Source organism: Echinops telfairi, unplaced genomic scaffold (assembly GCF_000313985.2).
Source record: "Echinops telfairi isolate 266 unplaced genomic scaffold, ASM31398v2 ScPeMD7_2573;HRSCAF=3158, whole genome shotgun sequence".
NCBI lineage: Eukaryota > Metazoa > Chordata > Mammalia > Afrosoricida > Tenrecidae > Echinops > Echinops telfairi.
This window is the reverse complement of record NW_022106471.1, coordinates 10,532,083-10,547,792: the sequence shown is the minus strand read 5'-3', so window position 1 is coordinate 10,547,792 and position 15,710 is coordinate 10,532,083. Positions and strand designations below refer to the sequence as shown.

The 15,710-nt window shown below is 36.7% G+C and overlaps 1 protein-coding gene across 1 annotated transcript in view; it reads right to left on the bottom strand.

The window, feature by feature from the left end:
• Window positions 1-5,946, bottom strand: part of USP34 (ubiquitin specific peptidase 34) — a 175,820-nt gene extending 169,874 nt beyond the window's left edge. Inside the window, 5 exon segments of the mRNA XM_004710200.3 lie at window positions 2,482-2,549; window positions 2,990-3,139; window positions 3,472-3,522; window positions 5,754-5,815; window positions 5,818-5,946. Of these exon segments, the coding sequence (XP_004710257.1) occupies window positions 2,482-2,549; window positions 2,990-3,139; window positions 3,472-3,522; window positions 5,754-5,815; window positions 5,818-5,851 (365 nt within the window). The 5' untranslated portion in view covers window positions 5,852-5,946.
• Between the last annotated feature and the right edge of the window lie 9,764 nt (window positions 5,947-15,710).

Genomic DNA, 15,710 nt, shown 5'->3' with positions numbered 1-15,710 from the left:
TACAAACCTGACTAGACCGGAGCATGTACACTGGTACTGATAAGAGCTCTCAACACACAGAATCCAGGACAGATAAACACCCCAAGAGTAATGGGAGTAGTGATACCATGAGGGCAGGTGGGAGGTGGGGGGCAAAATAGGAGAAAGGGGGAGCTGAACTCAAAGATTGATGTATAAGACACATACCCAGGGGGATGAATAACAGAAATGTGGGTGAGGGAGACAGCAGACAGTGTAGATATAAAAATAATAATTTATAATTTATCAGGGGTGCATGGAGGGGGGCAGGGGGAGAGCTGATACCAAGGGCTCAAGTAGAAAGAAAATGTTCTGAAAATGATGACAACATATGGATAAATGTGTTTAATACAATGGATGGTAAGGATTGTTATAAGAGCTGTAGAAGCCACCAATAAAACAATTTATAAAGAAATAAAATAAAAAGGCAGTGTACACACTATGCAGTAAGCATAGCATCACTAGGATGAGCCAAGCTCAACTCATTAATATGTAAGGAAACACGAGTCTTTCAGATGGCATCTTTCAGGAAAGCTTCCGATTCCCTCTCTTTCACATTACTTTTCCTACTCAGCATTCATTAAGGTCTGGTTCTTTTTTGGCAGTTTTATCTCCAATTAGAACAGAATTTTGAAAATACCAATTACTCAAATATTTGTAAATAAATAAGCATTAAAAAGTCCTAAGTTTAACCAAGAATTCTAATTTTTGGATCTCACAACTCAATCTTAATTAAATGATGTTTTCTCCATCACCTTTTCCCCCTTTAGTTGGAAACTTACAAAACTCAAATTTCCTAAATTAGACCTTGCCCATTTCCCTATTTCAAATTGTAACCTACCCTGGTAAACTCTCAATTCACCTTTGTTTCTCTTTTCTCTAATACTTACCACTTTCTGATATACTGTGTGTAATATATGAATTTTTCTCTCTTCCATTAGTAGGCTGCACAAGAAGAGCAGACTTTGGGGTTGTTTTGGGTTTTTTTAATCTCTGCTACAGACCCAATGCCTAAAACATGTGTCTGTATATATGTGTTGACTAAGAAGCCACAGTGGCATCATGGTTAAGTGTTAGGCTACTAACTGCAAGTTCAGCAGTTCAAAACCAGAATAAAGACAAGGATTTCTATTCCTGTAAAATGTTACAGTCTCGGAAACTCACAGGGACAGTTCTACCCTGTCTATAGAGTTGCTGTATCAACTCAATAGCAGTGTTTTTTAATTTTTATTTTTAATATATAAGCTAGATAAAGAGTGGGTTAGGTAAACATTAATCTTTTTATACTAACATAATTTTCTTTAAATGAATGTATTAAATATAAATCTAAATATGTACACTAAAATTTATATCCCTAAAACTCTATTTTCTAAACAAATGATTTAATATTACAAGATACTGACATCCCTTGTTAATTTTTAAATTCAAGGCAATTGTAATAAAAATTCCCGTTTTGTTTTTTAATCATTTTATTGGGGGCTCATACAACTCTTATCACAATCCATACATACATCCATTATGTCAAGCACATCATGATCCCAATTCTACCTTACAAATCCAGTTAGATCAGAGGATTTACATGGGTACAGATGAGACCTGGAAACAAGGAATCCTGGACAGATAAACCCCTCAGGACCAATAATAAAATAGCAATACCAGGAAGGTAAGGGGAAGGTGGGGGAGAAAAGGGGAACCAATGATCTATATCCCTAAAACTTAATGGAATTTTATCTAAATAGGTGAGTTAAAGTTTATTATGCCAACCTAGCCGATAAACACATGTGGGGTTCATTGAAGGGTGGAAGGATAAATGGCTTGGTGAGCCTCGCCTTTCTAGTTCTCTGGTCTCTTGCTTTGTAATGGTTGGACCCGTGTGCAGCTGCCTTAGGCAGTTCCCTGGTTCAGCTAGCAAGGCTCACTTCCTGCAAGACATCTGCTACGAGAAGCCGCATGGACCTACCCTGATGCAGCCCCGGGTGCTTGAGCAGCCATGTGGAGACTCCTGCCAGCACTGAGATGCTTACATGTTCACTGATTCGGCTTTCCTCCTGCAGTCGGCATCATTGCATGTGTTTTGTGAGATGGAGGAGGACTTTGTGGATTGGTGTTGGACATATGGGTTAATGCTGGGCTTGGGCAGCACTGGGTTGGGATGTTTTCTTTTTTTTTCCCCCTCTTTTTTTAAATTGTTTTATTAGGGGCTCATACAACTCTTATCACAATGAGATGTTTTCTTGATGTGCACTTAACCTTTATATAAAACTCTCTCTTATACATGAATTTCTGTGGATTTGTTTTTCTAAAGTACCCAGACTGACACAATAGGATCATGAGACTTATATACACTGCAGTTCTGTACTATGTTATAAATTGTCTAAATATGCAATAAATTTTCTAAATATGCAATATAAATTGTCTAAATATGCAATAGTAAGGGGAGGGGAGTGATTTTTATAAACTTACCTGATAACATAGGTCCTAAAAGGTATAATGTGCTGCATTACAGCAGGGATATGTAGCCATATTCTAATCTATAAAAATCAAAACAAATAAGACATTAGTATATAACCAATATGTTAAAGTTCTCTCTAAAATGAAAGGATTTAAATGTCATTGAATTGGGTGGAAAAGGGGAACCGATTACAGAGATCTACAAAGAACCTCCTCCCTGGGGGACGGACAACAGTAAAGGGGTTGAAGGGACATGTAGGACAGTGTAAGATATTTCAAAATAGTAAATTATAAATTATCAAGGGTTCATGAGGGAGGGGGGCAGTGTGGAGGGAGGTGGCAAAAATGAGGAGCTTATGCCAGGGGCTTAAGTGGAAAGCAAATGTTTTGAGAATGATGAGGGCAATGAATGTACAAATGTGCATTACACAATTGATGTATGTATGGATTGTGATGAGTTGTACAAGCCCCTAATAAAATGATTTAAAAAAATACAAAAAACTTCCTAAGCAATACTTACATTAGAGACAACTGTAATAAATGCATGTGCTATAAGAAATGGCAAAGTTTCAGGAGTTCCATATTCAAAACAGTCCTTCATGAGAGAAAGGCCATTTTTCCCACAAAATAGACAGACATAACGAAGCAAATGCAATGGTACTTCTACATCCTGTGAAAATAAAATGAGAGTAAATCATTATTTTAAAACCTATCAAAAAAAAAAACCTATCAGGAATAATTTTCATTATCAGTATTAGATATTGACCAGGAAAAATAAACTTCAAAGTGTTAAAAGGGGGCTTCTAAAAGTTCATCAAAAAATTCCATTATCTTTTTTCTTTTGAAAAGTAAGGAAAGGCTTTATTGAAGCTAGGAGAATCTAAAAAATTCAATTATCTTTTAATTCCATTTTCCATGAACCTTTTGAAGCCCTCTCATATATAAACAACAAAAGCACTAAACATTTCATAAATCTTGAAATACACAAAGATGAACACTTACATTCATATCACAGAATGCCCCTAATATGTTGCTTTCCTGGGTTGATATATCCTAATTAAAAAAAAAAAAAAGGAAATAAATACTATTAGGTCTCAGCTATTAAGTGACGATCTAAAAAATGCAAATGGTCTTCTGGAGGTCTATTTTGGTAAAAACTCAAACGATAATTTTGTAATTGCTTTCATGAAGAACAGTGGTATCCCCAATTAAAAACGGACTAAAACGTAGTCAATTCTGATTCACAACAAACCTACAGAAAGAAGTAGAGCAGTCCCTGTGGATTTGAGACCATAAATCTTCACAGAAGCAGAAAGCCTCATCTTTTTCCCCAGTGTCTGATGAGTTCAAACTGCTGACTTTGTAATTAGCAGCCCAACATATAAACACTATGGCACCAGAGCTCAAACACTTTTAAGCAAATAATTTTTATGATATCTAAGTTATACCTTGGAAAAGTGAAGAAAGGTTGATCCATATGTACCAACAGAGAAATATACACCTTACAGAGCAGTTTTTAACAAGCAAAATTAATGCACATCATCTGATTTTACTATTTTTCTTTAGCTGTCTGGAAATTCCTGAATTTTATAAAAACTGTTTTCTTGAAGAATGGAGAAACGGGGAAGTTCAGTGCTTTTACTTACTTATTTGTTTTAGTTCAGTGTTTTTTAAAGGCTCTACTTTATACTCTTTATTTAACTTGTCAAAATGAAAATGTTTGATTTTATAATCAGAAAGCTAGATACTTTCACCTGAAAGTCACCAGACAAAAGAATCTGTTCATCCAATGCTGCTTGCTACCTGTTTTATAGATTAAGTTCCAGTGCTGAAAGAAAATTTGAAAACTACTAATTGAGAGCAATCACACCACACTCTAAGAACAGTTCAATTAACTTCAAAATAAGTTTTTTAAAAAGTCCTTATAGAAGCCCACACACTTGTCAAAATGTACTACAGCTTTTAAATCTGTTCTCAAGCTTCTGCTGTGGCCAGTTAAAATTTCAAGTTATTCAAGAGATCTTTCCAATGTCTCCAAAAAAGCAAGCCCCCAACCCCACCACCACCAAAAAAACCCTGCCATCAAGCCCATCCCAAATCAGTGATCCTGTAAGGAGAGAAGAACTGCCCTGCAGGCATAATCCTTTCTTTTTCCCATAGAGCAGCTGATAGGCTTGAACCAACAATGCTTGGTTAACCAGTCAAGTGCTTAACCAATGCATTACCTGACCTTCAAAAATTCAGATTTAAAGGACTCCTCAATATTATTAAACACTGATTCATACCAAAAAATTCATGCTGGACTATCAAAAAACAAAAGGAATTTGGTCTATTATTTTAAAAGGAAAAAGCCAAATGAGATGAATAAATATTCCTTATAATTAAACAACTGTTCCATAATCAAATTATAAATATAGGCAGATAAAGAATATAATTTCTGCTTTAAAAACAGTGAGTTTGGAAATATGTTTTAAATGAATGTAAATTATATCAATAAGGAGGGAAAACAGGAAGAAAAAAAAGAGGGAAAACAGGTCACTGCGAATGTGATGAAAGGAAATTGGCCTAGATTTAGACACTGGCAAAATAACCTTATCATATGCACATTTAAATAAACACAAGCACAGCATTTTCTTTCCACAGTTTTTCATACTGCAGTTGTTAATGGAGTTCTACAGTACATTCCAACCCAGAACGACTCCAATGCGTAGAGCTGCTTCGTGATGTAGATTCCTCACTGCCATCGAGTTGATGTCCACTCAAAAGAGCACTGGGGGCCCAGTGGTTGGGCACAGTTGCCAACCAGGTCAGTGGCTTGTATCCACCAGGCGCTCTCAGAAAGAGGTGACAATCTGCTTCCTCTAACTTTACAACCGTGGGAATCGTGTGGGGAAGTTCTGACAGTTTGCTTGAAAGGGGGATTTCTAAATTCTATTATCTGCAGTTTTAAAAATGAAATTCAAAATGATGTTGCATTTTTCTGCAAGTATCATTTCTTAAATATATCAGTATACAGCTAACCATTAAAATGTTTAGATTAGCAATGAACAGCTCAATTTCTCCGAGTTCAATTAACAAATGGTTTCTTAATAGGACTATGCTGAGTAAATGTTCAACACAAATTTCTATAGAAAGGTCAGGAAAGCTGAAATGATCTTAACAAGAGTAGAGATATTTTTACAGAAATTTCCATCCAACATTCACTAGTCCTTCAAATTTATTCATATGTGAAAAATAGAGGCCAAATTAACTATGAAATTACGTGAAATGCAAGTATCACATACCTCTATAGTAGGATGAGTGTTATGCTTGTAAGCAGTATATAAGGGAAACTGAATTTGGAAAATTTTTGCCACACATAGTAAGAGTTTTTCCTTCTCATCTGTATTCCATATTCCAAAAGGATCAGAACTCTTTGAAAATTCCTCCTCAGTCAGATTACAGGTTCTTGTAGAGTTTGGTTTTGTTTCTGTTGATTTTTGTCGTTCAGTACTCCCCTCAGTACACTCTCTCTCTATACTCAGTGGTTCTTCTGCTGGATTACTCTCATCTTGCCACGTGGAATCTATGTTAATAGTAGTACAAAGTTTACAAAGCTGGTCCCGGAGCACTTGAACTTGAGCAATCACTAAATTAATAAGAGCACAAACTACTTGATTAAAAATCTCCAAATGCTTATATTCCTTGAAGCAGCATAGACATTGCCTATAAGAGAAAAAAATTAAATAAATGAATGCTTCCTCAGTGGGCAATTATATTTTTCTAATAAATAATTTTTAAAATAAAGTAAGCAAATACTGAAAATACTTTCTTCATTTTATTTCTTCCTTCCTGCTGGGGCACCACCATAAAGACTTATAAACAGCTTAGTATAAAGTCATCATACTATGTCTACAGCTATACCCACAGTTCCACAATGTCCAAAGGGGCTTCAGAAACTTTGTGAAAGAATTCCATTGATTTTATATTTATATTTTCCCACAAATTTTTGAAGCTGCCTCATACATAATCTATCTTACAAAAAGAGATTTTAGAAAAACAATTGTGGCATATTTCTTTGCTTCTCCAAGGCCTGAATATCCAGTATTTGTCTAGTAAATACTACGGAAATGGATATAATAAAACACCTTATTAGTAAAGATGGCTGGTTAAAACGAGAGGCTTCGCTGTCAATAAAACAGCTACATTTTAAAATTAACAATCTGCTTGAAGGCTACTTGGGAGGGACATTCCAACCTATTTGGTAAATCAAAAGGTTTTAGAAACACCAGATATATTCACGCCAGCAGAAAATAAAAACATTAAGAGTAATTATTTACATATAAATCTAATCTTACACATGTTCACTGAATAATATAATTAATTTTTGGCATGCTCTGGATAATCAGTTATGTAAATGGTATGTGCACATATTAATGGATTCTAATAAAACTTGTATCCAAATATGGATAACAAAGTTAAATAATTTATAATTTTCACTTAGAATTAGTATTAATACAAATCAAAAGACCTATATTGTAGTTCAAATATACCACCCACTCTGATAAAACCATGCAGAAATCATTTCACCTTGTCTGTTGTGGTGAATTTGAATGTGGCTACAATTCCTATGATATTCCTCCCTTCAAAACATGAAGCCCAATCTCCCTCTCCTTGAAAGTGGAACAAACTTAATGACTCACTTTGAATGAATAGAATGTAGCACAAAGAACAACGTGTGACATCTAAGACTAGGTCATAAAAGGCCTTGCCACTTCTGACTGGCCCTCTTAGGGATCACTCACTCTGAGAAAGCAAGCTATCATGTGAGAGTACTTAAGCAGCCTATGGTGAGGCCCACTAACAACTCCCAGGATTTCGCCAAGTATGTAAATGAGCTTTGAGACAGACCTTCTTCCGGATCTTCAAGACTCACATTGTGACTAGAGTCCTATGGGAAACCCAACCCACAAGAGAATGAAAAATTAGATCACCCCCAATTCCTGTCTCATAGAAACTTTCAGGGCAACAAATATTAATTATAATATCATGACAATAACTTGAAAGAGGTAATTTGTTAGTCAGAAATAGACCTGTTTTTCCTGGGGCAAAAGGAAAGGGTTTTGACATCTGAGGTATCCCACAGCTTTAAAATTCTAACAATGCCATGATTTCTAAAAAGAAGAAAAGTAAGCATACTGCTCCTGAAGGTTTTGTTTTATTTTGTGTGAGCACCTCCTTCCATTAGGTTTCGGAGAAACTAGGTTCAAAGTGCAAAATGATAAATTTGAGTATCATCAATTAAAAAATGGGGGCCCTTAATTTGAAAATTTAATAATTAATCTTATGAAAATCATTGAAAAACAGGAGTCCAAGTTCTCAGAAGAACCTTACACCGAAAATTTTGTCAAATTTACTTTAAAAATACACTGTTTGGAAATGAGAAGTATATTGATAAATTAATAGGAAGCTAATCCTCAAAGACAAAAATGATGTGTGAACAATGAGAAAGCTGTGTCAGAGTCCTTGTAGCCCCAAGATGTTCCAGGAGACAGAATTGAATGGATGGATGCACACATGAGCTAATCTATCTATGTGTCTCAAATAATTACATAGGAAGGCTTCAAAAAGTTGGTAGAAAAGTACAATTAAAAAATTGAGGACCTAATGTCGGGGGTTTAAGTGGAGAGAAAATGTTTTGAGAATGATGTACAAATGCGCTTTACACAATTGATGTGTGTATGGATTGGGATAACAGTTGTATGAGCCCCTAATAAAATGTTTAAAAAAACAAACAAAAAAGATAATGCAAATTTCTCAGGAACAAAAAGTTTTGAAGCCCTCAGGTACACATCACAAATTAAATTATGCTTTTAATTATACAAGAGGGGTTTAAAAAGTTGGTGGGAAACAAATTAAAAGATTAAAATTTTTTTAAAAATACAAACTTTATTTCTAAACTTAAGCTCCATCAAGGTCAAATCCCTGGTCTCTTTTATAAGAGATTGCATCAGCCATTTAGTCCATTCCAAAGGAATTAAAGGTTCTGAGAATTAACTTTATCAGTGGAGTCTTTTTTAAACCTTATTAACTGAAGAAAATCAGGTACCCTTTAAAGTTTTAGGGTTTGTTTGTTTTTTTGAGACTAGGAAATTTAAAAAGGTGCTGGGAGGAGTCAAAGCAGTAAGGTAGATGCCTAGCTCTCCCAAATTGTCCTTGTTTGATAAAAGGAATGAGCAGGAACACTGTGGTGGTGGTGGTGGTGGTGGACCCTGGTGAAGCTTTTCCAGGTATTTTTATGCTAAAGTTCTGACTAACATTCTCAAGCCATGCTCATTAATTAAGCAGATGTCAGCATTCTCTGGCACTCCTGAAAGTAAACAAGCAAAAGGCCTTGAGCATCCCAAAAGAGCACTGGTGTGACTTTTGCTCTACTGGTACTTTGCTTTGACAGTCCAGCTTTCAGCTTAGTAGCCACTGCTTTGTGTTCTGTCTTTAGGACTGTGTTAATAAAAAGCACGTGGCATCTCCAGTTAAAATTCTTCCTCATAGACATGCTTCAAGATCTTGGTCTCACTTTTTAAAAATTCCCATTGAAAGCTTTAGTTTGTCTGCAGCCGATCTGAACACAACAATTTTAGTACTCGTCAAGCAGATCACATGCTGAATTTTTGGCAGAATTGGACAAATTGAACCAACTGGTAAATCTGTGGTGTTGGCTATTGTTTCTGCTGTTAATTGTTAGTGGTCTGCTACTGGGGTCTTCGTCTACAACTTCCCTTCTTTAAACTACCATTTGTAAGTGGCTGGTTTCTTTCTTTGAGGCATTCTCCCCCATGAACTTTTCACAAAGCACCAATGATTTGCCTATTCTTCCATCCACACTTCACTATCAGTTTGATATTTATTCTTGCTTCAATTTTAGCAGAATTAAATTGTTCTGATAGCTCTTTACAAATTAATGCCTTATCCCTCTTAGTGCCCCAAACTAGACCCTGTTCAGACATTTTACAAGTTAGTACAAGTTTATTTGGGAGCAAAAACTTTCCTTTAATCTGTACAATTCTTTTATAATTCATATTTTTCATTGACTTTTGAAAACTCTTGCATTATGCCACCTTTGAGAAGTCTGGGAACAGCTTCTGGTTATTCACAGTGGTCATGTTCTGAAAAAGGTATTAAGCTCAATGACTAACAGCTCACTTGCTAACTGAAAGCTTGGTTAAAACCCACATGCTTTTTCTTTTTTTTAAAATTATTTTATTGGGGGATTGTAGAATTCTTATCACAGTCCATACATTCATCCATTGTGTCAAGCACATATGTACATTTGTTGCCCACATCATTCTCAAAACATTTGCCTTCTTCTTTAGGCCTCAATATCAGTTGCTCATTTCCCACATGCTTTCTCAAAGAAAATAAAGACCTAGCAATTATTACCATAAAGATGAATGCCTAGAAAAACCTTATGGTTCAATTCTACTGTCACATGGGGTCCATGAGTTGAAAACTCAACAGTATCTGACAACAATGTGTAAAGTAATTACAAATTCTGAATGAGCAAGTGCTGAACCAATTTTCACAGGGAAATTACCAGTAGGTTTTCCTGAACCTCTGGTCACATTTTTCTTATGTTGTATAATAAAGCAAATTAGTCGTTCACATTTTTAACAAAAGATTAGGCATTTAAAGTTTTATTTTAGACATTAAGTAAGCCCTTCCTTTTGATGGAGCTGCAGTTAATGTAATAGGGTAGTTAAAAAAACTGAGGAATAAGATAGTGTGATGCTGAAAATTTTCCACGTAGCCCATTTCAGTTGAATACGCAGCAGGTATTTGTATAATTCACAATGTCCTAATCTGAAGAGCCTACCTCACCTACAAATTTAACATGTACACAACATACCGTCTTTTAAATTTTGAGTCAGTTATTATTAGCTAAAAAAGATTTAACATTTCCCTAACAATCATAAATTTCTTCAGCTTTCAACCTCACAATGATGACACGTTATGCTTTTTTAAATCAGTTGGCACATCATGAGTCCACAAAAGTAGCTATTTCTCTCTGTTTTCATAGCTTGATCACACTACGGTGTTACTCCCACCCCCCCCACCTCGAGCAGTCGGACACAGACCAGCAAATATCCTCATGGCCCATGACACCATAAAAGTCATGCTAGAATGAAACTTAGCAAGCACAAGTATTTTCTCTCAAACTTCTTCACCTTAAAAAAATATTACACTGACTTAGGAGTACTATACTTAGGAGTCATTTCAAACAGCAAAATCACCTATGTGTGTGTGTCACAAGACAGTAAAAAAGGACATTTGCTTGTTCATACTATGAAAACCGAAACAGGTAGCTACAAGTGTCACCTTGTCGACTCAGTTGAAAACATCTGCATCTAGCAGTTCAAATTGTTCAGCATTCTACAAATGTCCATGAACAATTCCAAAAGTATTCATTTGAATTTAAAATTAATTTTAGTAAGCAAATTCATAAATATGGAATCCAAAGATAATGAGAATTGATTGTATTTGAATTCTCAACACAGTGTTTCTCTATATATAAAAAGCTCACAATGCAGGGAGAAAACTGTATATTGTTGTTTGTTTTTTTTGTTACTGTACAACCATTCGATTTTTTTTTAAATCAATTTATTGGGGCTCATACAATTCATCACAATACATAGATCAATTGTGTAAAGCACATCTATACATTTGTTGCCCTCATTATTCCCAAAATTCGCTTTCCTCTTGGGTTCCCGGAATCAGCTCATTTTCCTTGTATTGTTGTTTTTAATGAAAGCCTCACTTCTATGTAAAACCTAATTTAATTTTACACATAAACTTATTTTTGCTCTGTTCCAGAAATACAAATATATTGGGGGTGGGGATGGGAATAATCCTCAAGAACCAAATTTAATGAATGAAGACAATGTCAACACATTTTAGATGACATAAAAAAGTAAAAGTAATAACTTGGAAGTCACTACAATATGCCAACAAAGTTTCACCCCCATCGAAGAATGAAAAGGTACAGAACTCAAGAAGCATCTAATGCTTTTAAGGCAAAGATGAAGCAAGTGGTAGAAAACAGGAGCACTAAATAAACACTATGAAATCCTTAGCAAGGGTTTTATTTTGCCTGGAGCCATAATAAATACCCATGAAAGCAGCAGTCAAAAAATCAAATGACATATTACATTAGGCAAATATACTGCACAAGCCTTCATTAAACTATTGAACAAGGATGTCACTTTGAGGACAAAAGTGTGCCTGACCCAAGACAAGGTATTTTCAACAGCCTCCTATGCATGTGACAGTTGGACAATGAAGACCAAAGAATTGACACACCTGAATTGTAGTGTTGGTGAAGAATATTCAAAGTACTGTCAACTTCCAAGACAACAAGCCAATCAGTTCTAAAAGACAACCATAATGTTCCTTAGAAGCAAAGGCACGAGGAAGGAGGGGAAAAGAGAGGACCTAATGCCAGGGGCTTAAGTGGAGAGGAAATGTTTTGAGAATGATGAGGGCAATGAATGTACAAATGCGCTTTACACAACTGATGTGTGTATGGATTGTGATAAGAGTTGTATGAGCCCCTAATAAAATGATTTTTTAAAAGAGAGAGAGAATGATGAAGGCAACAGTGTACAAATGTGCTTGACATACAATGGATGCATGTATGGATTGTGATAAGAGTTGTATGAGCCCCCAATAAAATGTTTTTTTTACTTATAAAAAAGAAGAAGCAGCAGCAAAGGCAGTGAGATTTCATCTCACATATTTGAACATGTTATCAAAAGAGAACAGTTCCTGGAAAGGGATATCATCCTTGGTACAGTGGAAGGGCAGCAAAAAAGACAACCATCAAGGAGACAGACTGCCATGAAGGCCCAATGACAGAACAGTGCAGGGCTAGGGAGTATTTTGGGGTCGCTATGAGTCAGAAATAACAGCACCTAACAACAACAACAACTGAAAGGTACAGTTAAAACCTCCAGGCTCGCCATCTGTGAGGTGCAGAATGTAACTCTGTCTTTTGTTCTGTTCTATGGCCTGACTACTTGAGGTTAATGCATGAAGGTTGGGGATGGGGAGCCAGATCAGACCATGAGAAGTACCAGGGGCTGACAGTAACAGGCTGATGCACACTCAGGATGCAGGTATATTATCACAGCCCCTACTAATACTAATAAAAGCCTGAGCATATGGAAACAATTAGTCAAATGTACTAATGAACCACAAAAGTTATCAGTCTTCCAAGAGCAAAGTAAAAGGAAATAAGAGGAAAAAACTAGGCGGCAAAGGGCATTTACAGAGGTCTAAAAACAGGCATGTACATATGTAAATATTTATATATGATGGGGAACTAGATCTATGTGCATATATTTATAGGTGTAGTTTTAAGGTATCAAATGGACATTGGGCCTCCACTCAAGTACTTCCTCAATACAAGAACACTTTGTTCTATTAAACTGGCATTCCATGATGCTCACCTTCCGGACACAATTGCTGAAGACAAAGCAAGTACATAAGGAAATGTGGTGAAGAAAACTGATGATGCCAGGCTATCAAAAAATATAGCATCTGAGGTCTTAAAGGCTTGAAGATAAATAAGCAGCCATCTAGATGGGAAGCAACAAAGCCCCCGTGGAAGAAGCACACCAGCTTGTGTGATCATGAGGTGTCGATGGTAACAGGTATCGGGCATCAAAGAACAAAAAGACATTGTGAAGAGGGGGGCAGTGCAGAGTGGGGAGCCAAAGCCCATCTGTAGGCAACTGGACATCCCCTTACAGAAGGGTTGCGGGGAGGAGACGAGTCAGTTAGGGTGCAGTATAGCACCAATGAAACATACAACTTTCCTCTAGCTCTTTAATGCTTCCTCCTTCCACCCCACCCCCACTATGATCCCAATTCTACCTTACAAATCCGGCTAGACCAGAGGATGTACATTGGTACAAATAGGAACTGGAAACACAGGGAATCCAGGACAGATGAACCCTTCAGGACCAGTGGTGAGAGTGGTGATACCGGGAGGGTGGAGGGAAGGTGGGTAGAAAGGGGAAACCGATCAAGGATATACATATAACCCCCTTCCTGGGGGGCAGACAACAGAAAAGTGGGTGAAGGGAGACATCAGATAGTGTAAGACATGACAAAGTGATAACAATTTATAAATTACCAAGGGTTTATGAGGGACGGAGTAGTAGGGAGAGGGGAAAATGAGGAGCTGATACCAAGGGTTCAAGTAGAAAGCAAATGCTTTAAGAATGATGTTGGCAACAAATGTACAAATGTGCTTGACAAAATGGATATATGTATGGATTGCGATAAGAGTTGTATGAGTCCCCAATAAAATGATTAACAAAAAAAAAAAGGTTCTCAGTCTTCACAATGAGACCAAAAGATGGTCCCCAGCTACCACTAACAACAGCTCTAACAGGAGATGACATTTGAAAGGCCCAGATAAGAGTGAACATGTGTGTGTGTGTGTGTGTGTGTGGGGGGGAGGTGAACGCAGGGGAGCACACTTCAAAATCTTAAAAAAGACCATGCTTACAGTTTGGGTATAGATTGTTGGGATCCCTAAGACTATGGCCCTTAGTCTCGTCTCCAAGTTTGGCTCAATTTTCAGCCAAACAATAGAACTATAACATTAGTAAGGTATGTACATTTTAGAATAATTAACAATTTGAGATCAAAAGGACAGCTTTAACCCTAGGATAAAATTCAGAAGGGTTAGCAATAAGGAGGAATTAAACAGGAAGCCCAGAGAGGAAGTGGGATAGTGATGTTTCCTGGTGGAGACTGCAATCAATGAGATGACACAGTGTGATTGAACTGTTGAATGGGAAAACTGACCTGCCCTGTAAACCTCCTCTCGATTCACAACAGATTAAGTAAGTAGGTAAGTAAGAAAGAAAGATCTTAGTCTCTCTAGATTGACATATACTATTAGCTTTGTTGGAAACATGACATTACACTATCCAAAGTAAACAGGACACTATTCCCATTTGACTCGTGGAAACTAGATTTCTTTTTCTGTACAGTGAACAAGACAAACTCAAGAACAACAGAAAAGGACAGGAATGACATAGCTGAAAACAAGAGAAAAAGTGAAATGTAAGATTGAATGGTGGACTTACTCCAGCACTTTCCTGTCCCAACAACCAAACTGATATACTTCAAGCCAGAGAGTAAAGAGTATTTCTCTTAGAACCTCCACAGACTCAAGTTGTGTTCTTTTTCAATGCTGTTTGAGTTTGAGGAACAAAAAGAAGTCTAAAGGGGCAAGTGCTCAGGGTTGTGGGGTCGAGAGGGTAACGTTTCCCAACAAAGTTCTTCATAACATGCCCCAAGACTGAACAAATGCAGCTTTCTAGCTTCTTAAAATGTCTTCATGATAAGCCCATGATGGATGGTTTGGTATTCTCTGAGAAACTATGAAAATGATTCCTTTGCAATCCAAAAAAGCGGCCACCAGCACCTTCTGAACTGACTTCTCTGCCTTGCACTGACTTGGCCCAGCAGATCCTTTAAGAAGCTACTGTTTTGGTTCAACTTTTTTTTGAAGGCACCTCAGCGACACTAAGTATATTCTGAGAGAACATGTCTGAAGCCATTCACTGATCACAACAATTCGTTTAAAACCTGTTTTGTTTGGGATCAGCCCTGGAATCCGAGCATCAATATTTCTTTTACCCTTGTATATTTACCTCTTCCATCAACTCTGTTGTTCGGTACAACAAAACAAACCACGATCATTATTATGCTTAGAAGTATAATATTCTATCTTCACTTAAAAAAAAAAGCTAGTAGCCATCAAATCACCTCTAATTCATGGTGAATCCATGCGTTGGTAGAATTGTCCTAAACAGGTTTTCAACAGCTGATTTTTCAAAGTAGATTTCCCTGACCCTTCTGAGGTACCTCTCTGAAAGGTCATAAACTCAACCTTTCGATTAGCAACTAAGCACATTAACCAGTTTCACCATCTAGGCACTCTGATAACTATTACTACCAGCTGAAAACTGTTCATACTTATTTTTGCTCCTGTAAGGATTTTTCCGCAGGAATAGTTCTATTCTGTCCAATAGGATCTGTCCAACTATGAGTCAGTCGACTTGATGGCATTGAGCTTGGGTTTTGGTTTGTGCAAGCCAAAGCCGGAAGTTATTTCAATGATTTAAAAGCTACACATGCAGTACAGGAAGGTGACTATGATGGAGAAATTAGGTACATGTGGGTGT